Source organism: Sceloporus occidentalis, unplaced genomic scaffold, assembly GCF_023333645.1.
Source record: "Sceloporus occidentalis isolate IW3139 unplaced genomic scaffold, rSceOcc1.0.p SCAF_1, whole genome shotgun sequence".
Taxonomy (NCBI): domain Eukaryota; kingdom Metazoa; phylum Chordata; class Lepidosauria; order Squamata; family Phrynosomatidae; genus Sceloporus; species Sceloporus occidentalis.
The window spans coordinates 220453935-220479936 of NW_028316981.1; the positions used below are offsets into that span (position 1 = coordinate 220453935).

The following is a 26002-nucleotide window of genomic DNA, read 5'->3' on the forward strand; positions in this document are numbered from 1 at the left end:
GAAATAAATGCAAACCTAAATAGCTCCTTCTTAGTTATGAACAGGATGGGCAGGTTACTAAAGAAACTGCAATTCTCAGTAACTAAAGGTTTGGAGCCAGCACAAAGAACCATTTTGTGAGAATCATGGAGTTGTAGAGTTGGAAGGCACCACAAGAGCCACCTAGTTCAGGCCCTTGCCATGCATTCCTGAAACATGCCCATCCAACCTCCAAAGATGGAGAGTCCACCTCCCTCCAAGGTAACCTATTTGACTATTCAACAGCTTTTACAGTAAAATGTTCTTCCTAATCTTTTTTCTTTTAATTTGAATCCATTGCTTTGTGTTCTATTCTCTGGAGAGAGAAAAAAATCCAGCCTGCTCCATCTTCTACATGATATCCTTTCATATATTTAAAGATGGCTATCATGTGACCTGTTTTCTCTTCTCCCAAACAAAACATACCCAGCTCCCGAAGTTGTTCCTCATAAAGCTTTCATTGCAGACCATTGATTTCCGGAAACACTTTCAACTTCTTGATACCCTTCTTGAATTGCAGTGCACAGAACTGCACAGTACTCCAGGTGAGGTTTGTCCAAAGCAGAATAGAGTGGCACTACAATGTCCCTTGATCTCATTCTCCATGTGGCTTCTCAGGCAGAAACTTTATTTTTCTCATTCCTCCAGTCCCATCGCCTTCATTCTCTGTTTTATATGAAGTATTATAAAAATGCTAGTGTAAGCTGTAGTGGGAGTGCTAGGTATGTTAAGTCTGAAGAAGAGAAGATTAAGAAGTGACATGAGAGCCATGTTTAAATATTTGAAAGGCTGTTTTATGAAAGATGGGGCAAGCTTGTTTTCTGCTGCTCCAGAGAATAGGCTCCTGAGCAATGGATTCAAAGTACATGAAAAAAAGATTCCACCTCAACGTTAGGAGGATCTTCATGAGGGTAAGAGTTGTTTGACAGTGGAAGATGCTACCTTGGAATGTGGTGGAGTCCAACTTCTTTGGAGGTTTTTAAACAGAGGCCAGATGGCCATCTCTCTGGGGCTTTGATTGTGTGTTCGTGAATGGCAGGAGGTTAGACTGCATGGCCTTTGTGGCCTCTTCCAACTCTGTGATTCTTTGAAGCAGGAGATGGAGGAAAACTTAATTTCATTTTTTTCCCATTTGGGTAAATAGCTGTTTCCCAGCAGAGAACGTTAGATCCTCCTTAGAATTGGGTTGCACCTCCCATGAGCTCCTAGAGGCAAGGACATAATTAAAATAACAAAAGAACCCCCCTGCCTCCTCCTGCGAGGGGCAACCCATGAAGTCCAGTCTTGTTCCTGCCTTGCTCCTAGCAGGACGTGGACATTCCTAGTTCCTCAGAAAGACCTCACTTTTTAAAACCTTTTTTTTCCTTTTGGCTTTTTAATTTGTGGATTCTTTGCTATGAAGAAACCTTCTGCAGCTCTGGGATCCTCACCCCTGCCACTCACTCTGACTCTGGCGGATGCGCAGCTGGCTTCTCAGCCGGGGTTAGAGGAGCCCAAGGGAGCTTGGCCAGAGGAGGGATCTTCCCTCTCAGCTGCCGAGGCTCCGTGCCCCCACTTGACCCATCTTGGGTTGGGGTCCGGCGAGGCGCCAACTGATGGATCACCGTGGGCCCCACCAGTCACAGTGAGTACTGAGGCCCCTTTTCCCCCTCCCCAAGCAAGCTCTCACCTCCCACCGGAGTGGGCTGCCGCCTTTAGAGACTTCCTGGCTCAGGAGGTCCCCCACATCTATGGACACTGGGGGACTCTCCAGGGAAGGGGAGAGGATCTGGAAGGGCCCTGGAGCCCCGTGTCTGTCCAGGAGGAGGGGGACCCTGGAGATCATTGTTATGCCCTCCTTCCCGCCGACTCTGGGGCCTCGCAGGCCACCAAGGAGGCCCCAGCCAAGCCACCGCTGCCTGGCCAACCTCGGAAGCCACTCCAAACCACGAACCTCTCTCCCCCCTCCCTACCATGTTCAGGAATTCCAAGCCCAGCCTCCAGGAGGGGTGCCGCTTTTTTGCAGCGCAGATGGCTGCAGCCCCAATCTCGGGTTATGAGGAGGCGCGCGCCGGTTTGAGGCTCAGAACCACGCATGCTTCCCTCACCAGATAGATGGTGGCAGCCATGTGGCCTGGCCAGATGGGGGCCGCCACATTGGCTGGGCCTACGGCGGTCGCCATTTCGACTGCCAGGAAGGGGAGAGACTCCCTGATCACATGCAGGGGTCCGCCATTTTGGGTGCCCTGACGGCAGTGGCCATCTTAGGTGTCTGGATGGCTGCTGCCATCTTAGGCGCCCTGGTGGTGGTCGCCATTTTGTTTTGCCGGCGTTTCTGGCGGCCGCCAACTCCCATGAGACGGGGTGGCCACCTCCCCCAGGGCAATTATGGCGGCTCCCCTATGCAGCCTGGGCCAGGGGAGCCGCCTCCATTTCCCACAGACAGGAGGAACCCAGCCACCCCCCGGCAGCTGACCCGCAACAACCGCCAGCCCAGAGGACATTTGAGGTTCCCCACTCTCTTAGGGGATGCCCGAACTGGGACGCTACTGGCTGCTCCCTCCACCAACAGGATGATGGCCTAGGAGACCCCAACCGCCTCCCCCCAGCCAAACACCCCAGGCACGACAGAGCCCAGCTCTCCGCCTCGGCCTGCCACTCTTCTCATTCCTCGGAGAATGAAGATAAGGAAGATAAGACAGAGTGCATCACGACATCAGAGCCAGAATTCTCGGAGGACGAAGGGCTGTTGCAGAAGAAACAGGAAATAATTTTTTGGCACCAACTTTCATCGGATGGTGTCTAGCTTAGTCCTTCTTCTTAGTCTTTAAGCGGTCACAGGGTTTTTGTCGTTGGTGGCTTAAGAAAAGAAAGAACCCAGCAGAGGAATGTTTGCTTTTCAAACTCTTGTAGAGGATCAATGGTAGTTACTCCATATCTCCAGGTCCTTGAGCAAGTCCTTGAGGATGACCTATGGCTCTCCAGATGTTCTTGAACTCCAAATCTCATCAGCTCAGAGACCTTGACTAGTGGTGAGGGATGACAGCAGTAGTTGCTCACCAGCATCTGGAGGGCTACCATTTCCCCAACAGCTTTGTCCCTAGGCAAAAGTAAAGCCAAGAAGCTGCTGAACAGCTCTTTAGGAGCCCTTTGCTTCAGCATTATCCTACGGTAGCCATTATTCAGCAGCATAGCTGGACTCAATATGCACTGCTGGCTTCCTTTCCAGTTACCACTATTGGGCTCAAGAAACAACATTTGCTTTCTCATACAACAGAGAGAGACCCCAAGGGCCAGCCAGTCCAACCCCATTTGGCCATGTAGGAACTCATAATCAAAGCACCCCCAACAGATGGCCCTCCAGCCTCTGTTCAAAGTTATATTGCTATAGAAATGTAACAGCAGAAACCAACTGTGTTTAAAATAAATGTTCACTTCCCCCCCCAAATAATCTGTTGCATTTTGATGTACAAAATTTATTTTGTGTAAATTTATACTATAAGCATCCATTATGTGATATATATATATATATATATATTGTTTCAGAACACAGGACTGTACATGATAAAACTTTAAATATCTCCTCCAAATGTCAAAGTACATATAAAAGACACAAGTGTCCTTATTCTTCCTCTGTGCAGGACAAGAAATGGGAAAATGTACAATGCTTTGCTCCTCTTTTTTCACTCTTTACGTAGCCTCCTGGATGTTCAGACATACCAAATTTGATTCAGTCCTTGTATGACTTAAGAATTCTAATTCATTCGAGAAAAACCTTCTTAACTGTCGTGGTCCTAGAAAGAAAACAGACATTTTGTACCGTGGACCGATTGCATGGAAACTATACGGATTTGAGACCCATGCCCTGAATCTCAGCTGGCCCAGCTGTGTGAATTTTCACCACTCCTGTTTTAAGGGAAAGAGTGGAGAATTGCAGGGATCAGCACCTTATTCTCTCAGCACCATAGAGAGGTCAGAGGATGACAACCAGCCCTCTTCTTCAGACTCTTCCCTTCCCACAGTGATTCGATTCAGTCTTGCTTTCAATTTTGTATCTTAGCATTTTGTAAGTTAAAGCCCCATCCACCCCCCAAAAGAGGCATGAGGAAATTCTAGATGGCTGCTTTAAAAAAAAGAAATAGACATTTTCACTTCTCGAGAACACTGCTCTAACAGAACTTCAATTTTCAAAAGTGGGAATTTAATACTGTGCAACAGTAGGGCTGTTACCTTCATGTCATGCCATGACTTTCCCCAAAATTCTGCATTTATAATCCTCTTTTCATGTTTGGTTACTTCAGTAATTTTGTCAACTTCTACCTTTTTTTTTTAAACATACACACCCCACACACCCAATGCAAAGGAAGTTGTAGAATTCATGTGTCTTGAATAAAAATTGTGTATAAGAGGGAATTGTGGAACATGCAGCAAATTTGCAGCAATTCCATTCTATGGACTGCTGTTGCTGATATTGTGGGCGCTCATTCCAGGGATAGGACAAGGTATCACTGCTGCCATCACGCCTGAGGTATTGTCCAGATGTCCAAACTTAAAACACATTCACTTTACTGCTGAAGAATTATTTAGTAAGCTCTGATAATACCAAACACACACCTCTACTTACCTGCTTCCTGAACCTTGGGGAATTTTTTATCCAGTTGGAAAGTCAACCGTATGGTCCGACAGACAACTGGGCTTCTGCATAAGCTTGTCAAGTACCAAGTTAATATGTCTTCAGGCTCTTCAGTTCTCTGTCCAAAGCAGAAAGACAATTAGAAGCATACTGAGTGAGTAAAATACACAAAGGAACTCAGAGTTCAGATTTGGGTCACAAAGTTGAGCATATTGAACTGACTGACACGATATTTTTCAACACCATGGAGAGGTCAGAGGAGAAGGACAACCCTTTTTCTTCAGACGCTTCACTTCCCACAGTGCTCCTATTCAGGCCTGCTCTCAATTTTGTATCCTAGCTAAATATTTGAAGCCCCACAAAAAGGGACATGGAAAAATTACTCTATTCCAGTCCCCCCAAATGGAGAAAAGGTAACTATTCTAAGTCTTCACATTGATAATTACAGTGTCAGCCTCCCATTTTTTCTGCCTTAAATAACTAACTTGTGGGATTTGCTACTACAAGATGTTGTGACAGCTCACCCCGGGACCAGAGCTAGCATTGCTGGGCTGAACGTAGACACTGCCTTTGCTCTGAACATGACGCTGTATAATATCCCATTCCTTGGGGCTCAGAGACAGGACTTTCTGTACTTGCTGGTCCTTGCATAACACCACAAACTCACTTGTTCCATCTTCTACTAGGACTCTGAAAGCAAAAGCAGGTTTGACAAAATTTGTAAACAAAATTTTGGCACAGAAAAGTCTTATTCTGGAAAGTAACATTCTACAATTCAGAGGGATTTAAAAAAATAATAATCTAAAACAAATACATTTGAGAATGTTATTTCCCAGCAGACAGGGTCATAACCTCCGTTATTCTGGGTTAGCTCCTCCCAATTTGTTCCTGTAGGCAGGGACAACAGAACAAAGACCGGCCCCCTATATAGGGAGGAGCTAGCCCCCTTGAGCCTCAGTCTTGTTCCTGCCTACGCTCCTGCAGGACGTGTCTCTTCAAGCCATTGCCATTGCAGGCACTATGCCTATCATAAGGTTTGGGACTCTGCCAGGAGGGCAGATGGGGTCATAAACTCTTGGTCTCCCCCTTCCTTCCCATCTCTGGCCCCAATGGCACCCAGGACCCCAACAGGTGTGGAAGATCCTATTGCAGACTGGGAAACACATGGTGGTGTTGCCAGGGCTCCTGCACATTCCTTTTGAATTCTTATAATGAGATGGTGTGTAAGGAGGCAGAGAACTCTTCCTTTATGTTGTACAGCCGCATGGCTGTAAAGGAAGCTAGACTGGGCCCAGAAGGAGCTGAAGCTTCCAACTCTAAAATGGTCTGTTTTGGCTGCCACAGAGCATCCCACAAAAAAGTACAAAATGGCTTCGTGTCCTCACCAGAGAGAGCATGGCCTCTGCCACCCACTTCGAAACAGAGGCTGGAGGGCCATCTATTGGTTATGCTTTGATTGAGAGTTCCTGCATGGCAGAATGGGGTTGGACTGGATGGCCCCTGGGATCTCTTACAACCCTATGATTCTATGATTTTCTGAGAGAGCACATGGATACAAATCCTCCTGCGTTCCCTCCTCAAAAAAAAAAAGGGGGGGTGACCACTTGTGGAAAGGATGGGGAGAGAGTTCCCTACACCCCCAATTGTATTAGGCTGCCCCAAACTGTGGAGCTCTTGAGCAGGCAGTTGGGGCCCTTGGCCTCTCCTTTCCATCAGAGATTATCCTTTCTCAGGATACAGACCTATCTCAGGTAAATGGGGAGCCATGTCCCACAGCAGCCCCTCTGCCCTTCCCAGCTACCTATGCAAGTGGGAAGGGAATTGAAGAACAAGCCAGCTTCTATAATGCAGCCAGGTTACTATAAAGCCTGCCTGAGATTGAAAGGGCTAAGCTCCTAAACCCCAGCTTGAAGATGGGGCTGTTTCAAGCATAAATAAAACAGAATGCCCTGTGAATATCAAGGCTACACTACAGGCCATATGCAGCTATCTACCCATGATTAGCAATGGTCTTCAGTCAATGCTAACTTAAGGGCAGTTTCCTCACTGCCTGGAAGAAGCTACTGCCCAAGCAACCTCCTTTGATGGGGCAAATCAAGGAGGGGAGAGTCCCCACAGCAACAGGGCTGGGGGCTCAGATTTACAAGAGATACTGGTTAACATTTTGGGTGTTCATTTTATTACTATTAGCCCATGAGTTTGGAGTCTGCACAATTTTTCTTCCTCCCCAGGGTTGCCCTATTTCTGCCCCCCCCCCCCCCATTTTTACCAGGGCAGAGGAGATGCCTGGAAACTAATTCAATGGGGGGGGGGGGGCTACCCATAAAAGCCACATGATGACTTTTCTTCCCTCCTCAGAGGCCTGGATGATTTCATTCAAATTTGCATGAGTGGTTAAAATGGTTTTAAGTGTTTCTAAATTGCCTTTTTAAAGTGTTAAATTGTTTAATATGTTTTAATCTTTAAATATTCTTACTGTTTTAAACTATGTTAAATAGTTCATATCCATTTTACTGTAACATGCAATGAGATCTTTGGATACACGGTAGCCTGCAAATATTTAATTAATAAATAAACAAACAAATAATTAAAAAGGATTAGTTAGCAAAAGATCAACTTATCAATAGCTACTGGTTAATAAAATCTCCATGTTTGGAGGTAAGCTGGGGAGAGGAAGTGTGGGGTGAGAAGAATGTAAAAGATCTTTCACCTTCACATCCTATTTGTGAGCTTCCTGGAGGCATCTAACCATGGTTAACAAGAAATAGTATTGTGTAGCAAGACAGACTCGATCTAATCCAACCAGGAATAATGTACTGACTATGAAACTGAAAGGTTATACTGTATGAGTTATCAAACTGGCAAAGACTGAACAACCACTAGCATCAATCCAATTATTAGTGTCAGCTAAAGCAGACCTACTGGACAGGATCAAAATTCAAGATGACCTGAATAGACTAGAAAGCTGGGCCAAAGCTAACAAAATGAAATTCAACACGGAGAAATGTAAGGTACTGCACTTAGGGCAGAAAAATGAAATGCACAGATATAGGATGGGCGACACCTGGCTGAATGAAACTACATGTAAAACGGATCTGGAAGTCAAAGTAGACCACAAGTTGAACACGAGTCGTCAGTGCGACGCAGCACCTAAAAAGGCCAATGCTATTTTAGGCTAGATCAATAAAAGTATAGTGTCTAGATCAAGGGAAGTAATAGTGCCACTATATTCTGCTCTGGTCAGGCCCCATCTGGAATATTGTGTCCAGTTCTGGGCACCACAATTTAAAAAGGATGTGGAGAAACTGGAGCATGTCCAAAGAAGAGCGACTAAAATGGTTAAGGGTCTGGAAGCCATGCCCTACCAGGAACGACTTGGGGAGCTGAGGTTATTTAGCTTGGAGAAGAGAGGGTTAAGAGGTTATATGATAGCCCTGTTTAAATATTTGAAGGGATGTCATATTGAGGAGGGAGCAAGCTTGTTTTCTTCTGCTCCAGAGACTAGGACCCGGAGCAATGGATGCGAGCTACAGGAAAAGAAATTCCACCTTAGCATTAGGAGGAACTTCCTGACAGTAAGGGCTGTCCGACAGTGGAACACACTCCCTCAAAGCATAGTGGAGTCTCCTTCCTTAGGTCTTTAAACAGAGGCTGGATGGCCATCTGTCGGGGATGCTTTGATTTGGATTTCCTGCATGGCAGGGGGTTGGACTGGATGGCCCTTGTGGTCTCTTTCAACTCTATCATTCTATGATTCTATTCTATGGTACTGAATCACTGGGAACTTGGGAACTCATCATGTATGTAAGTCCCATTGTCTCAGTGGATCTAATATAGTTGACACTAACGATTGAATTTAGACCATTTGTATTAAATCTGTTTAAGTCAATGTCATTGACAATGACTTAAACAGAAAATAGATATCTGACCTTCAATTATATAATTTTTAAAAAGACATTTGTGCAATTTTTAAAAAAGAAAAATCTACAAATGAAATGCCAAGTCAGTTCTGCAGTACTCACTTGGCACTAGCTTTAGTCACTCCTGTATGTGACAAGCAAGGAGGATGATTCTGGCTGCACCTGCCCTAAATGGAAAAAGAGGCAGACATTGATGACAAACGCAGGTTTCTGCCCATTCAGACTATATACTGCCACTCCACCCCCTTCATAGAGAAACCTATTGTGTCATGGGGAAGGATTCTAGTCAGGGACGTGCCACCCTCCAATATGGCTGACTTGGTACCTCTATAAAGGTGCTGCTGCAGACAGAGCAAGTCCACCGCAGGGACATAAAAAGGACACACGTCAGGTGGCAAGTGGCCTCTATTTGGCACAGATTAGGAGGTTGCAGTGCTACATTGTACAAATATATTCCTGAGAGGACAGAAGTGGAACCCAGATGTCTAAAAATAAAATAACAACATTAAAATGTATTAGCCAAACCCAATAGAGCTGAATGAAGCATGCAGATTTTTTCAAAAGACAAAAGAACCATTTATACCCACCGGGAAGAAAGGTTGTTGGGTGGAGGAGTCAGAATTCTCATGCAGCTAGAAGCAATATAAGTACAGTAGACATTGCTGAATCTATAATTCAAAGAGATAGAAGCTGATTTCTAAATGAGCTCTATTAATGGGACTGGCATTCATGATGTGATCTCCAAAGCACCTAGTGAATAGAAGTACCATGTCCCAGCCTGACCTAAGTACTTCATGTGCTTCTAGCATTGTTGTACTTTTTACATCTTTTCTTTACACAGCAAGGCCATTGCTAGGAGCTTTGAAATTCTAGAATAAAACTCACTCTGCTTTCCCAATAACTTAACTTGGAATTATTGTATGCAACAAGTGCTTCTCCGATTTAAATACAGATTTCAACGAAGTAGCTGTGTTGGTGTCTTGCACCATAAAAAAGAAGAAGGGGAAAAAGAGAAGAAATGTGGCAGCACCTTTAAGACTAAGACTTTTATTTTAGCCTTCATGGATATAAACCACAGTTTTGTTTCCTGACATACAAATATGCCACATATGATCTCAGATCTTAAGCAACACCGACGCTGTAAGCTGTCTATTTTAATTTCCTGTCTAAAGTTTTTCTACAAAAAATATACAAAGAATGCAGTTTTTGAAGCACACCTTAATGATTAAACTTCTTTGCAGCATGACTGGAGTCCTTTGTACTGTATTGGGAGTAAAGTCTACTCAGTGAACTCAGGGATGCTTATTGATGAATATTCAGAGGTTCAATTTATAAACCCTCTCAACCAAAACACTTGTTAGACAAAGGGTATTTTGTAACATGTTTAAACACAAATACAAGTGTGTGTTTGGATCAAAGGCCTCATTCCCATTTACAAATAAATCGGTTTGTGATCCAAATCGATGGATTGATTCAAGAGCAGAGCATGGTTCAAACTGCATTTGTCCCGATCACATTTTCTTGTTGTAAAACAACCCATTTCTCATTCACACTGACCAATGATTTGATTCCAAAGGGACCCTCTTTGGTGGATGATCATATGATCACCTCATTTTAAAAATCAATTCTGATCCGCATCCCGTTCACACCTGTGCTGAATCAATTTATTGCAAAAGGAGCAAAAAAAAAATGAGCGTCAAAAAAAGCGTGTTAAGTGGGTCTAGCGTCCCCTCACCAAACCACTTCAGCAATTCAGCTCAAGTGCAAACAAGGTTAATTTAAAACACCTCAAACCGGTTTGCAAACTGTTTTAAAACATAGTGGAAATAAGGCCAAAACATACAATGGGACCTTGTTATCCGCTGGGGTTTGGTTCCAGGATCCCCCGTGGATAACAAAATCCACGGATGCTCAAGTCCCCTTAAATATAATGGCAGGGCAAAATTGCGTCCCTTATATCAAATGGCAAAATCAAGATTTGCTTTTTGTAATTTATACTTTTTAAAAATATTGTCAAGCTGTGGATGCTTGAATCCGTGGATAAAAAATCTGTAGATAAGGAGAGCTGACTGTACCTGGAAATTTTGCGCTGCAGGCCACTGAAGAGAATTCTGGCTCCTGGGAGCACTCCCCAAAGATATGGCAGGAAAGGGGCTTCAATGTACACATCCAGCCTAACTGAGGAAGCAGCTGCTGGTAATATGCTCAGTTTTACAGTGTAATCCAAGGACAGACGGTTTGCTAAAAGTGCAGAGGACAGGCAACATATTGTTCTCATCCAGTAAACACTGTAATTCTGAATTCATCTTAGAAAACCTGGATTTTACAAGCTCTGCCTCAGACAAGTCCTTTAACAGTGGATAATCTATAGGTGACTTGGTTCTCTGCATGCAAATATGCCACACCTGGGCCCAGTGATACATCTACGGTCATACCAGACTCAACTGCCTTCCATTATATTCCAGATTCTCACCCTTATGTTGGGCATTTGTTCTTGATTTTCTTCCAGCAGGGAATTCACACAAATGCTTCTCCACCACTTCCCCAGAGAAAGAGACCAGGGATCCTGTAAACCTAATGAAAGAGAACATATCAAGTTTCATTAGATTCCCAAATACAGCACCAATTCTGCCAGCATAATCAGATTCTAGTTGATTAGACTCCTTGATGTCCCATTGATTTCAATGGGTTTACGCTAAGAATGACAAAAAGTCAACTCAAACTGTTAACTCCAAATGTCCTATGCACATAGGCCAGACCTTATTTCCCTGAAATGTTTGTATGTTGCTTTTCAAAGATGCTCATATTAAAAATAATATCAATTTCATCCTACACTTGAGCATTTGAATGTTTAAACCTATGAGGTAATTCAAAACAGTTCAAATGGAAAAGGAACTTCATAGAATCATAGAATAATAGAGTTGGAAGAGACCACAAGGGCCATCCAGTCCAACCCCCTGTTCCAATGTCGTACAGCCCTTACTGTCAGGAGGTTCCTCCTAATGTTGAGGTGGAATTTCTATTTCTGTAACTTGCATCCATTGCTCTGGGTCCTAGTCTCTGGAGCAGCAGAAAACAAGCTAGCTCCCTCCTCAATTTGCCTAAAAGCTTGGATTTAGTTATTTTAGATGTTGCTTGCTTGCTTCTTTCCTTCCTTTTTTTTCACACCAAAATTACCGTATATACTCATGTATAATTCGACCTCATGTATAAGTCGAGAGCAGTTTTTGGATCCAAAATCATGGTTTTGATATGACCCGTTGATAAGTCGAGGGGCAAACACTGGAGGATGTTACAAAAGATCTAAAGTGGGGGAAACGAAGCACCACTTCCCTCTCTGAACCTCTCCCAAGCATCAGTCTTGGCACACACACACTTCCCCTTTCCAGAAGCATCTCCAAGGCTCATGGCTTGCGAAAAGGAGGACAGACCCCACTGTCTCTCTCCTTGTCACCCCCAGGACTCCCAAGGCTCATAGCTTGCAGAAAGGAACTCCAGTCTTCCAGAAGGCACCTGACTCCATCTCTGCCTCTGAGGGGAAAGAAGGCAGGGCCTCCCATCTTCCCTACACAAAGGAACTCTGCTCCCCCCCCCCCCAGAAGGCACCTGTTCCATCTCACTCTCCTGCTGGTCCCAGAATTCTCCACAGGAAGAAGGACAAGTATAACCTGTGCTCCCCGGAAGAACTTCCTGCTTGCATCGGACTCGTCCCCAGAAGGACTGAGCTAGCAATATTATTATTGTTTTCATTATTATTGTTATTGTTGTTGTTGACCTTTAATTGTAAAGCCCTCAAACTCCTTTACCACCCCAGTAAGAGAGCCAGCTACGCCTCTTTCTTTTCTCTGTGAACCCCATCCTTCCCATGGCTCGCCACATTTCTCCTAACCTGATCCCCATTCGGCCTCTCCCTGTCTCCCTGCTTCCCTTCCTCTGTTCCCTCTGGAACTGCCGGTCTGCTGCCCCTAAAGCAGCAGCAATCCACGACCTTTTTCTCTCTAAATCCTTTAGCCTCCTCGCTCTCACCGAAACCTGGCTCCCAGCCCATGATACTACAACCTCCGCTGCCCTTTCTTTTGGTGGTCTCTCCTTCACCCACACAAGCTGCCCTGAGGGTCAAGGAGGAGGGGTTGGTATCTTGCTATCTAACTCCTGCCAGTTTCAAGTTCTATCTTTTCCCCCCAGCTATCATTTCTCTTCTTTTGAGTTTCATCCTATTAGACTCTTTTCTCCTCTACAGCTCCGGGTCGCAGTTATTTATCACCCTCCTGGCTCTGCCACCCAGTTTCTCTCAGACTTTGAATCATGGCTGACATTCTTTCTTTCAGATTCAGTCCCCACTCTGATCCTAGGTGACTTCAATATCCACGTTGATGATTCCAATAACCCTACAACATCTCGCTTTAACTCTCTGCTAGCTTCTTTTGGCCTCCAACCACATTCCAACTCTTCAACTCATTCTCTTGGTCACTGTCTTGACCTAGTTCTTGCTGCAAACTGCGCCATTTCTGACTACCTGGCACTTGACTTTCCACTATCTGATCATCATTTAATCTCCTTTGCTCTTACTTATACTCCTCCTCCTCGCCATACTATTCAACGCCATTTTCGTGATCTTCAGTCTGTTGACTCTAACCATCTTGGTCTGACCCTGGATTCATCTCTCTCTTCCCTAAATCTCGGGGATTCTGCTGATTCAGCAATGTCTTTATTTAACTCCACTCTTTCCTCGACTCTTGACCATTTTGCCCCTGTCTCTGTACGCACTTCTTCCTCTAAGACTAGGCCTCAGCCCTGGCTTACCCCCAACATTAAGTTTCTCCGGTCCTGCTCTAGAGCGGCCGAACGTCTTTGGAGAAAGTCCAAAGAGTGGGCTGATTTTATCCATTTCAAATTTGTTCTTTCTTCCTTCTCACGCGCCCTCTCTATGGCAAAACAGAATTATTACAAATCATTGATCTCCGCCAATGAGAAGCGCCTGCAGCGTTTGTTCTCCACCTTCAACACTTTGCTTAAACCTCCCTCTCCTCCGGTCTCTTCATCATTCTCTCCTAATGACTTTGCTAATTATTTCATCTCTAAGATTTTCACTATTCGCTCTGAGATAGTCCCCCCCGATTCTTCTTCTGCTCTTAATCTTTTATCGCCCTCACCTAACAAATTTTCTGTGTTTCCTCCTGCCTCTTTGGATGAACTCTCTACACTTCTGAACTCTTCCAAACCTGCAACCTGTTCTCTTGATCCAATTCCTACTCGTCTTCTAATCTCTATAGCTCCCTCCTTTCTGCCCTCGCTTCTCCATATCTTCAATCTCTCTCTCTCTACAGGCTCCTTCCCGTCGGACTTCAAACATGCTCTCATTTCCCCAATTCTGAAAAAACCTTCTCTCGACCCCTCCTCTTTGTCTAGCTATCGTCCAATTTCTCTTCTTCCTTTTCTTTCTAAGGTTTTGGAACGGGTTGTTTATTCTCGCTGTCTTGAGTTTCTTGAAGCCAACTCCATCCTCGATCCCTTTCAGTCTGGTTTCCGCCCAAGGCATTCTACTGAGACAGCTCTCACTAAGATTTCGAATGACCTTTTACAGGCCAAGGCTAATGGCCTTTACTCTGTTCTCATCCTTCTTGATTTGTCTGCTGCCTTTGACACTGTTGATCACTGTCTTCTAGTTGATATACTTTCTGACCTTGGGTTCTCAGACTCTGTTCTTGACTGGTTTAGATCTTACTTGTCTGGCAGATCTTTTGCAGTAGTTGCAGGGGGCCAGACTTCTTCTCCTGTTCCCTTATCTGTTGGAGTTCCCCAGGGCTCTGTTCTGGGTCCCCTTCGGTTTTCTCTCTACACACTGTCCTTAGGAAAACTCATTAGCGCTCTTGGCTTTTCCTACCATCTGTATGCCGATGACACCCAGCTGTATCTTTCCACCCCTGACCTTTCTCCAAGGCTTGAACAGCAAGTTTCATCTTGCCTCACAGCTGTCTCGCAGTGGATGCGCCATCGGCGTTTGAAGCTCAACATGTCCAAGACTGAGCTTCTTGTCTTTCCTCCTAAGCCCATCCTTCAACACTCCTTTTCTGTCTCTGTGGACAACATTTCTATTCAACCCGTCCAGCAAGCCCGCAGTCTTGGTTTTATCTTTGACTCTTCTCTGTCGTGTATCCCTCAGATCCAGACCACAGCCAAGGCTTGTCGATTCTTTTTGTACAATATCGTTAAAATCCGACCTTATCTCTCTGCCTCTACTGCCAAGATCCTGGTCCATGCCCTAGTGGTCTCACGACTTGATTACTGTAACGTCCTCCTGGCTGGGCTTCCTCTTTCTCACCTCCGTCCTTTAATCTCGGTTCAGCATTCAGCTGCATGCATTATCACTTCCACCCACCGCACTGACCACATCTCTCCTGTGTTGGCATCCCTTCACTGGCTCCCCCTCCCTTTCCGCATTCAGTATAAGCTCCTGCTGTCGACATTTAAAGCCCTCCATGGACTGGCCCCTCCTTACTTATCAGACCTTCTTTCTCCTCACCTTCCCACCAGGGCCCTCCGTTCTGGTAGTCAAGGTCTTCTGTCCCAGCCCAGGATTTCCTCTGCCCCATCCCGGATTCGCCCCTTTTCACTTGCTGCCCCTCACTCCTGGAACCTTCTTCCCCCACAAGCAAGAGCCATCACTTCTTTAACCAGCTTCAAAACGGAGTTGAAAACCATCCTGTTCAGAGAAGCCTTCCCAGGCATTGCATAATTGTTGCTTACTATTTGATGTTCTTTTGGTGCCTGTTTATCAAACCATTTCCTGTATTGCTATGTACTGTATATGCATTATCCTACTTGAGAGTATGTATTTTCCCTGGAAGATTAACCATCCATTATGAAGCCAAGCCCTCCCTCCAGTCCATCTGCCTTGGTCCAGGCCTCGGAGGTAGAGAGAAACTGCTGGACCTCTTACCCTTTCCCTCCACCACTCCCTTCTCCTTCTGTGTCATGTCTTTTTAGATTGTAAGCCCGAGGGCAGGGATCTGTCTAGCTAAAAAGATTGCATGTACAGTGCTGTGTAAATTTACAGCGCTTCATAAATAAAGGTTAATAATAATAATAAGAAGAAGGACAGACCTTTCTCTCTCTCTGCCTTTCACCCCCAGGACTCCCAAGGATCAGGGCTTGCAAAAATAGAGGACAGACCTTTCTCTCTCTCTGCCTTTCACCCCCAGGACTCCAAGGCTCATAGCTTGCAAAAATAGAGGACAGACCTTTCTCTCCCTCTGCCTTTCACTCCCAGGACTCCAAGGTTCAGGGCTTGCAAAAATAGAGGACAGACCTTTCCCTCTCGCTGCTTTTCACCCCCAAGATTTCCAGGCAAAACAGGGTACAAGCCAGGGCATGCTTTCTGTGTGTTCATTTCCTCAGCAGCAGCTTGTTATCTCTGGCTGCACGGGAAGGCTGAGAGGGAAACAGACACACACACACACACACACACACACACACAGAGGGAGAGAGGAGAGCGGGCGCTGGGGCTTCAAACAGGGAGCCATTACAAGGCTACAGAGAAAGGTGGGCACTTCTTATTTCAAGAAATTTATTAGCATTAACCATTGGCTCTAACCATGATTTTGGAGTTCATTTTGGGGCATAAATTTTTCAACTTATAGTCGAGTATATATGGTAGCTATACTTTACAAAGCTCAGGAATCTTGGAGAATTTTGTAGGTTTCTTGAAGTACTACATCAAACAAACTACTTCCATGCAAAGTTAAGAACGCTGACAGAAAAAGTACTCTGTATTCATGTCTAGGCCTAACCTTGGAATGGTTTTCCACAGGCACTCTCTCCGTGAACAAGAACAGAAGAATGGGCAACATACCTAGGGCTGAGTATCTCGTCAATGGAGAACAGCTTTTGTTCCATCACAGGTGAAACCAGCTGAAAAGATATTTTTTTAAAAAAAGTCATCCTCTGCCTTCCTATCAAATAACTGTAAACCCCTGACCTAACGTGCCCATAGTCATAACCAAATGGCTTGACCAGACTGTGCTAGCAGCAAAGTGGCTTGCCTCACTCATGACTAGTACTCTGCATTATCCATTTGTTCTAATTGAAGGCAGGAAACTTTGGGTTAGAGGTGGCTCTTGACTGCTCTCCCTGAAGCCCACACAGCCCCAGCCACCTTTCCCCACCACTCAGAAGCATCCCAGAATAAAAAGTGATTCCTTCAGTAGTAAAATACCAATCTTGCTGGAACAAGATTACTGATTAGTCTGCCCAATCAAAACTGGCCTGCCCACTACTGTCACACTCAACTCTACTCATTTCTGTCTCAAAAAAGGTTATCTACTCCTGCTTTGTTCATGCCATCGGGCCCGAAGAGGAAGAGCCCTCCCCTCCCTCCTTCCAACTGTCATCTTCTGGCCTGGGAGGGAGTGAAAGGACAGGCCCAATGCCATAGGGCCCGGCCTTGATTAAGAAAGAGCCCTCCCTGCAGTCCATCTGTCTTGGATCCAGGCCTCAGAGGGAGAGAAGAATGCTGGACCTGATCCCCTCCCCCCCACCATTCCCTTCTCCTTTGGTGTTGTGTCTTTTTAGATTGTAAGCCTGAGGGCAGGGAACCGTCTATTATCCCCTCTGTTGTAAGCCGCCCGGATTCCCAGTGATTGGGCAGCATATAAATAAATCCTATTATTATTATTTGTTGTTGTTATGTGACATCAAATCAACTCCAATTTATCACAAGCTTTTCACAGGGTTTTCTTAGCAATTCAGAGGTAGTTTGCCATAGTCTCCCTTTGAGGTTAAAAGGGTGCAACTTGTCCAAGATCACCCAGGAGGCTTCTCTGGCTGAGCATGGATTTGAACCTGTTTCCGAATCCTAATCCAACATTCAAGCAGCTATTTTCTGCTGGTAATAACACTCCTGTTCTAAATAAAATTTTAAAAGCTAAACAGGCACAAGAGAAATGCTACTGAAGGGAACTTTCATTTGTGAGCAGCCTTGGGTCCCTCCAGGGAGAAAGGCTGCATAGGAAGGGGGGGGGACTTTATTGTCCAAAGCCTGCAGAATCTCACTCTACCTGAGAAATCTGGTTCACATGGTCCAGGAGAGCACCGTCTGGTATACGCAGAAACAAGGAGCAGTTCAATGAATTCAAGAGGCTGCCTGGTGCCAACGAAAAACTTGGTTTGTCAAACACGTTCAAGTCCTACAAAAGCAACAACACATAGTAGAATAATAACGTTTTCAACAAGATTGATACAGAGAGGTTCCCCCCTCCAAAAAGGAAAGCAAAACAAAACAAAAAAACCCTACAGAGATGAACAATCACAGAGGAAAAGGAAAAAAAATGATGCTTTTTTTATAAATAAGGCACAGAAACAGCTAGATTAATGTTACAAAGAAGTGTTGATATCGCGAAAAGAAAGGAATTGAGTGAAAACCCCCACAAGAAACAAGAAGGGGTTAAGCAAGTGGAAACAAATGGAGAAGGTTCAACAAGGTAAGCCCCAATGCAGGAGAGGAATTGTAGATCACACTGATATATACCCAGTATGCTTGCTCTCCTGGATGATGTTATAAGGTTACCATCTCTTGAAACAGATAAGGCATACCCAAAGCTTGCCCAGCATAAACTCCAGGAACTACAGGCTCTGCAATGGAACTACAGAACTCTTGGTATAGCTGACAAGGAAAGTGTGGCTGATTATTGCTGTGGTTAAATTCATGGATACATCCCTTTAATTAATTATCTTAATAATCAAGCAAATAATTTTTTTCTTCTCCCCTATAATAGAGGCTGACTATTTAACACACTGTTGTTATTTTGTGTCTCCAAGTAATTTTTTACTTATGGCGATCCTAAAGCAAAACTATCATAGGGTTGTATTGGCAAGTTTCTTCAGAGGGGTTTTTTCATTATCTGAGGCTGAGAGAGTGTGACTTGCCCAAGTGAGCCTCCATGGCAAAGATGGAATGAAACCCTGCTCTCCACAGTTGCAGTTTGACACTCAAACCACTATACTACACTGGCTCTCATTTAATACATAGTGTGACTAAATAAATTGCCCCTTTCTATTTGATCTATCTTTTCATTAAATACTTTACTAGATATTTAATTTTGTAGCTATGCATGAATCTTGTGGGGGGTTTTCATGTGTAGCTTTCTATGATAATATACATTTAACAGTTCACAGATTACATGAATTTCAAAAACCCAGAAACTGTGACAAGGAAAAAGAAAAGATGATGCAGGTAAGATGGATGGAAAAGAAGATACACAACACTTTTAAGCTTAGGAATGTGCACAAGGAGTGCAAAAGGACAGTTGCTGTTGTTGAATCAAGTGAAGCCAGTAAAGAGAGATACAGGAAGAATAAGGACATGGGTAAAAACAGATTACCAACTACAGATAGAGACTGAGCAGACCCAATAACAACTATTATACCACAAGTGACAAGCAGATGGTATGAAGACCATAATTTGGTGGTGTCTTCAGCTAAGAACAAGCACCTTGGAAATAGGAATAGGCCACTCTAGAACAGGAGTGGGGATTTTATAACTCTCCTCCATTTAACAGTTACTGGTTAGTGTGGTGAAAATTAATTGCCTATATGTGGTAAACAGTGTGGAAAAATGTATTTGTGAAATTAGGCTAGTCTAGTGAAGAAAAGAAAGCAGACCCAGAAGCAGATGAAAGGCTCTCCCTCCACCCCAACTGCAACCACCTTAGCCATGAGAGAAGAAGAGACAATATCTTCCTCCACTGCCATTCCCTCTTCTTTGTGTGTCATGTCTTATTTAGATTGTAAACCTCAGAGTAGAGAAATGTCAGATTAACAATTTGTAAGCCGCTTGGACAGCCTTTATGGCTCAAGAGTGGGGTATAAATACTCTAAATAAATAAATAACGCTATTTGAAAACCTCTCTTATTGAAGAAGGCAGGTGAGCGATAAACTGTCAGGCTAATGTATTTATCTGCAATATTAACCAAGTTATTCTTTAAGGTGGAGTGGACTACCTAAACTCAGACAGACACAGATTACTCACTGGACCTCAGAGGGCAACACTTTCCTCTAAATTTAATGGAAATTTTAGAAAAAAATAGACAAAATGTTCCCTTATGTTCCTAGGATGTGAGATCCCAATTTCACCATGTTTTCCCTTACTCAAGGACAGTTTTTTTTTTCTAAAGCAGAAAGTGAACTTGAAGTTGCTTCCAGTTTTTTTTTTTTTTAAAAAAGTCCCATCTGGGGCTAAAACAGTTTGGAGACCAAGAACAGGACCAAATTCCACCCAGGAGAAAAATATCTGCCTTCCTGATTCATGGAAGTCCCCTCTGGAACAAAGAACCTTCTGAGAGTATGGAGGCACAGTTGGATACAATCCTTTGCACACACCCACAAACATATATATAAATCTCAGATGATTCCATCTCAAAATCGGTTTTAGAGGATAATGGATTTTTATCAACTCAGACAGCGTATCAAAGAAACTTAGCAATGATTGTCAGAACCCTTGCAGAGTCTTTAGAAAAGCAGTTGAAGAAAAGCAGTTGAATTAAAGCTGTCTCCTGCTCTTACCGAACACCCAGGTATGATAAGTCGATACATATGACCAGGGTGAAGGAATGGGAACCAGTGGAGCAATTTCCTCAGGAACAGTAGCAACACCTGAAATGAGAATCAATTGAGAGGGCAGTAAAAAAAAATCAAAGTCAAATTTTCCAGTAAGGGTTAAAAGCAAACAATGCTCAGCATAAACAAAGGGGTTTCAGTGACATTACCCTTTTGTGGGGATTAATCAATCAGAATCACCTATAGAACTCCAGAAATGCATGGAGGAGGAACAATGCAAAAAGCTGCCAGCTGTCTTAAGAGCTAGCCCATGCATTCTGGGATCCTGCACAAAACCAACCCCTGGACTGAACTTTGCCCATTACTTGCCACCTCCCCTCTTCTTCTGTGCCCAATCTTACGTTCTGCTGGCCTTCATTTGTCTTTTCAAGAGCAGAAATCATATGGCCCCCACTTTCTTCAAGACTTGTGCATAGCTCAGGTTTGCTCATCCATAGCACCATAGCCTGAAAGCAGACTTGTGCTGCTTGTTTATCTGCTCCCTTGCTTTCGGAACTGGGCAGATAGTTGCGCTGTGCAAGCCCCTCTTTTTGGGTCACTAGAAACAGACGGGAGACAGAGCTATATTTTCCAGCACTGTTCTCAGAATGTTCTGGTATGCTAGCCTCTGGTTTTGCCTTTCCCACATCAAGATCTTCTGAGGATCTGTGCTCAGCTGTTGAGGTGTCATTGCCCTTCACCCCAGAAGATGAGCTTTTGCAGGCTCTGGGTCTCACTGTCTTTCTCTTTTCAGGGAGTTTGGGGTCCTTTATGACTCGCTTTTCAGGAGTATGAAGAATCTTTGCATCTTCAAAAAAGAACTGAGCATAAAGCCTAGAAGGAGAAAAGAAACAGAGAAATAGTAATAATAAATAAATAAATAAATAAAATAAAACTTTAATTTATATCCCACTTTTTATTACCACAATCAAAGCAGCATACAACCTTTAAAAACACAATATATACAATTCCCCTCCCCCCCTTAAAAAAGGATTAAACAATTCTATCCATTAAAATTACAGACGATAGTATGAGCGACCCAGACTATTGAGACATATTGCAGGTAAAAAGATTACTTGGATTTTGAAAATAATTTTCAATTATATTGCAGCCATGAAAAAGGGTCTTGACTCTTAGGCAAAGAAGCTACCAATCTTATAGGCAGCTGCAACCTTCTTCCTTCAGAGTTCCAGCAGGACATTCCAAATTAGGGTCAGGTCTCTTCACCAAAAGACTCCCATTCATGATGCTTTGAGGCTTTGCCATTGTTCTCAACCTTTCTGGGCTTTAAACAAAACTTGCCTTGTTTTCTTGTCCTTTACATACTTGGGTGTCTCCAGCTGTTGCCAAGATGGAAAGTTACTTTGAAGAAATTGCTCTGTTATAAGCTGAAATATTTCAACCTGCAGCAGACACCCTATAATTTAAAAGACCGGGGGGGGGGGGGGGAGGAAAGGACCGCATTAGTAACTAAACAAAGCTGACTAAAAAGCTGGCAAATAACACCTCTCCAGATACAATTCAGCAATTTTCCCTTATGTAAGGGCAAGCCCTGTCTCCAGCTCTTAAGTAGGAAAAGGGTCTCCCAAAGATTATCTAGTTGCCACCACCCACTGCCATGTGACTCAGTAACTTAGTGGGAAGTTACTGAGGAGGTTACCTTACATTTTCCTGCCTCTACAGAGACTTTGGGTGATATGAATCCTATAGGTCATATTCAGCTGAAGTTAAAAACAAACAAACATAAGCCCTCATGTGACATTCCTATTCTACTCACAATGCAGATGGTGTTCTGGCTCTTGGATGGTTGTCCAGCCTATGGCCAAGCTTCCCTGAGGGAAGGGAGATAGGCAGCACCCTCATGCCTCTCCATCAGTCAGAAAGTCTCAGCCTTTTTGTCTCTTTCTCTCTCTGTGCCCATTATCACACCTTGATTGAGGTGTACTGAATCATTCTATGCTCTGCAGTCATAATATCTAGCTCTATCCCACCCTGCCCACACACAACACTGAAATCGTTTTCTGATTTAAATTTGCTGGGAAGAGACTTGTTTTGCCATTTTTGTTACATATCCAATGTCATATGTAGGCCATTCTCATGTGTACCAACCACCTTTGAGCTAACCTGGCAACAGAGCAGATTGTCTAATATTGCTGACTGAGAAGCCTCATTAATCAGTGGCTGCAGTAGCAGAGCTACAGCTGGGATCTCTTCACCTGCTGTTCTGCACATGGGGAGGGAGGAGCAGCCTTTGCAGCCCTGCTGGGTCTGAAATTCTTTCCCTACTGGGATCCAAAGCCACTCTTGGGAAGCCCTGTTGGAATAGTCCCTGGTGGTGGACCATAAGACTGTAGCATGAAGAGAACTCTCTTCCCACCTGTTTGAATAGACAATGTGAGGGAAAAGCACAAGAACAAAAAAATCTGAAACTCAATCAGGCCCTTTCCCCATGAAATTGCTAAAGTGCATGTATTTGACCAGATTTTGTAGTGAGACCTGTAGGCCCAGATACAGGCTAAGGAGATGTGGGTGGATCATGTGTTCCTCACACTGTTTTATGCTCCCCACATTCCTCCGCAGGAACACAGAAAATGAATTTAAAGCAAACATCAGAGATGGGAATGTAGATGAGGCACACTCCGCAACTTCAAGAGAAATTATGGGTGGAAGCCATAGCAGCAAAGAACATGTGGATTCTTAATTATAGAAGTTTCCATGGCCTGTCCCTGAGCAGCCTAAGCTCAGACATGGCTATGAATGTAACCCTAGGGGTTATTTCCTCATGTGGGAGATAAAATCTCTTGTTGCATGGTTCACCACCATCAAAGATTAAGCACCATGAAACCTCCTGGACCAGGGCTGTGAGTACAGCCAAGTGTTCCTTAGGACTTCACTTCTTCACCAATTAACAATTTGTAAGCCGCTCTCATAGCCTTTTGGCTGACGAGCAGGGTATAAGTAAGTAAGTAAATAAATTATTATTATTATTATTATTATTATTATTATTATTATTATTTCTGTTTATAGATCTTTCCATAACCTATTTTGATTCTTCTGGAAGCCAACTAGCAGTTGGGTAGCAGCATTCTCCAAAGTCTGCTTCTTTCTCGGTCAGAGTAGTGGAATGAATCTTAATCCCACCTAATAGAGCCTTCTTCCCAAGCCTGCCTTTAAAGGCCAGAGATGGCAGCTATCCTGAATCTGGACCAGGAACTGACATTCTGTGGGGAGGACAGGTTGCCTACCTGTAGCTGTGGTTCTTTGAGTGGTCATCTGTAAACTCGCATATCTAGGTTATTCTGCACCTGCGTGGAGATCTCTGAAGCTTCTAGAGCCCTGCCTCATTGTCCACATAGCAATAGTATTTACATTTCTATACTGCTTCGTGGTGAACTCACACTAAGTGGTTTACAATCTGTAAGCCAACTGCCTCCAACAAGCTTTGCCTAGACACTTCTTGAAGAGACTTCAGGGCCATAAGCTCCTACAGAATGAAAAGACAAACTGATGAGCTGCCAAAAATGTCAAAATGCTGAGACTTTCTAACAAGCCTACCACAATAGCAGATGAAAAAACCCCTCTTGGTTTTAGCAGGAATACACAGCTTATAAGCATGTAGGCACGGGGGTGTGTGTGCAAAACACAACTGTAATGACTGGGCCTCCAGTCATTTGAGGACTCCTCTCAAACCACAAAAGGTTAAGCTGGGTACATACTAATGAGGGCTTACATCACATGCTAATGAGAATTACATCATAGCTGACCTAAGGCCCAACTGGCCAATCAGTAGAGCAGGACCGGGTTTTTCAAGAACCTTCCGCCAGAGGTCTTTAAAAGGCCTCTGAGGCCATGTGGCTTTTTTTTAGTCTTCTTGTTTTGGGAACTCAGCTGATTGGACATGTGCCAAAAGGGCAGGCTTAAGGGATGCAAGTTGAGCTAGGCAATGAGAGCCAGCTCCTTGCATCCAAAAACCCATCAAGGACTGCAGAACCCATCTCTGTGTGAGTAGCTTAGGAAATGTGATAGCTAGTGTGTCTAGGCTTTTGTAATGTTTATCTTTTGGCTTGCCTGAAATGAACATCTTGTAACTATACATTCTGTACCTGCAAGGCAAGGAGGCCTTGCATGAATGATATCTGTCTACTTAGAATAAATACCTTTCTTTAAAAATATCTGCTGTCTCTGTACTCTTATACACGTTCCTTAGCTCGGTCATCGCTTGTGTAGGCTAGCAAGGGAAAGAACCTAAGTCCTTAGCAAGTCCCAGTGTGTGCTAAGGGGAGTTCATTGCGAGATTCACTGCGCGGTGGCAGCTTGACTAGAGGATCTCAAGGGGTCTCATTCAGCTCAGCAGGGAGCAGGAACAGAGACCCATGAGACTCTAGGGGAAATTAAAGGGATCCGCTGGGTCTAAGGGCCAAGAACAGGGTGGCTGTTTGGCTGCTTGGATCCGAGGGATCATCACAACAGCTCTAGAAGGTTCCCATATGTGTGAGTCACAGAAACCATTAAGAACATGTGACTTTGGGGCAGAATCATGTTGGTCCACTTTGCTAGTGGTTTTTAGAGTTGTGTAATGGCAGTGAAGGAAGGCAGATAAACTCTGATGGTTCCAAGGAGCCTATTTTTCCAGTGTCTTATGTTCTTGATGCCTACACCACTTGTGGACTTTTCCTGCTCCCACTGTCTTCATCACTGAAGGAGGCCAATAATATTCTGGACATCATGTCCTGTACAGTTCCCAATGTAAGTTAGTGATTTAATAATAAAACAGCTTTAATCCTATTTTTCTCCATACTATAGAACTAGATTTCAAAATGAAAGTAAATAGATTATGAAACAAACCTATCAGAGATGTTTCAGCAAATGGTCTGCCATCTCTGTGGAATATTACACAAGGAAGTGCTTTATGTTTGTCTTGTAACTGGAGATACCCTCTTCTGGAGCACTCCAGTACTCCAAGCAACATCTATCCAGTAAAGATAAAGGGGGAGGGGGAGAGAATGTGAAGAACATTGACCTGCTCTTAAAGTGAAACAACACAAATTTACAGTAATTAATAAATGCTATTACAGCTTTCATATAAGAAAAAGACTCTTCCACATTTTCCGTAAATTCACAGTCTTCACATACAGCATTCCTTGTTCTAAAGGTGAGAAGGTCATTTTGTCTTGTGCCATTTTGGAAGATTACTTTAACACTTACCATGTGTGGCTGAAAGTTCTCAGCAGATAAACTGCAACAGGACCAGGCCAATCTGTGATTAACTTCCTGGGCACTTAGGTTGTGGATCTTTGAGGATGAACTTAGTTGTGGCGAAGGACTGGAGCTTTCCCAGCACTGCTTCTCAACCATAGGATACAGCAGGGAGAAAGAGGGAATCTGACACGGTGGCTCCAGAATCTGACACTAGGAAAGGGTATAATGAATTTAATCACTCTCCCATTAGGAGATGTGTGAGCTCAGAGTTATGGGAAAGGGCACTACCTGTTCTATGGGACAGTGGTGCGATTCTGCCAGGATCTCCAGATGTGTGTTTCTTTCTTGTTTCCTGGACATCACCAAAGACTCCAGGATTGGAACAATAAACTTCTCTGCTGCATCTAGGGCTTGATGGTGAGGAATGAAATAACAGAATCTAGAAAGAATTATGAAAGCATCAGTATTTTCAGTGTTACAGTAGGGGCCTGCCATCCATGGATGTTTAAATCTGACAAGCCAATGGGTAACAAAGCCCATCTGTATTATTTCTTTAAAAATGATATGACAAGTAGACTTTTATGTAAGAGTATCATTCGAATTCTGGCTTGGCTATGTAAACCCACTGGGTGATCTTGGGCAAGTCACACTCTCTCAGCC

General features: G+C 44.0%; 1 protein-coding gene and 1 long non-coding RNA gene across 3 annotated transcripts in view; one reads left to right on the forward strand and one right to left on the reverse strand.

Annotated features, from left to right (window-relative positions):
- The first annotated feature begins 865 nt into the window (after nt 1-865).
- On the forward strand, nt 866-17153 carry LOC149323495 (uncharacterized). The gene is made up of 3 exons (XR_016276014.1): nt 866-1642; nt 16361-16451; nt 16865-17153. It is a non-coding gene; the product is annotated as an uncharacterized LOC149323495 (long non-coding RNA).
- Nucleotides 3528-26002, reverse strand: part of LOC149323496 (CST complex subunit CTC1-like) — a 35546-nt gene continuing 13071 nt past the window's right edge. The window contains exons 8-23 of one of the 2 annotated variants that reach the window (XM_089489062.1): nt 25631-25781; nt 25349-25552; nt 24989-25112; nt 21446-21560; nt 20506-20977; nt 20111-20200; nt 17607-17735; nt 16403-16461; nt 11024-11124; nt 10626-10791; nt 9138-9218; nt 8876-9035; nt 8653-8717; nt 5155-5320; nt 4622-4748; nt 3528-3791 (exon numbers count right to left, since the gene is read on the reverse strand). In XM_089489062.1, coding sequence (XP_089345188.1) covers nt 3688-3791; nt 4622-4748; nt 5155-5320; nt 8653-8717; nt 8876-9035; nt 9138-9218; nt 10626-10791; nt 11024-11124; nt 16403-16461; nt 17607-17735; nt 20111-20200; nt 20506-20977; nt 21446-21560; nt 24989-25112; nt 25349-25552; nt 25631-25781 — 2314 coding nt within the window. In that variant the 3' untranslated portion in view covers nt 3528-3687. Of the gene's footprint in view, nt 3792-4611; nt 4749-5154; nt 5321-8652; nt 8718-8875; nt 9036-9137; nt 9219-10625; nt 10792-11023; nt 11125-16402; nt 16462-17606; nt 17736-20110; nt 20201-20505; nt 20978-21445; nt 21561-24988; nt 25113-25348; nt 25553-25630; nt 25782-26002 lie in introns of both variants that reach the window. The other variant, XM_089489063.1, reaches the window with a different exon arrangement.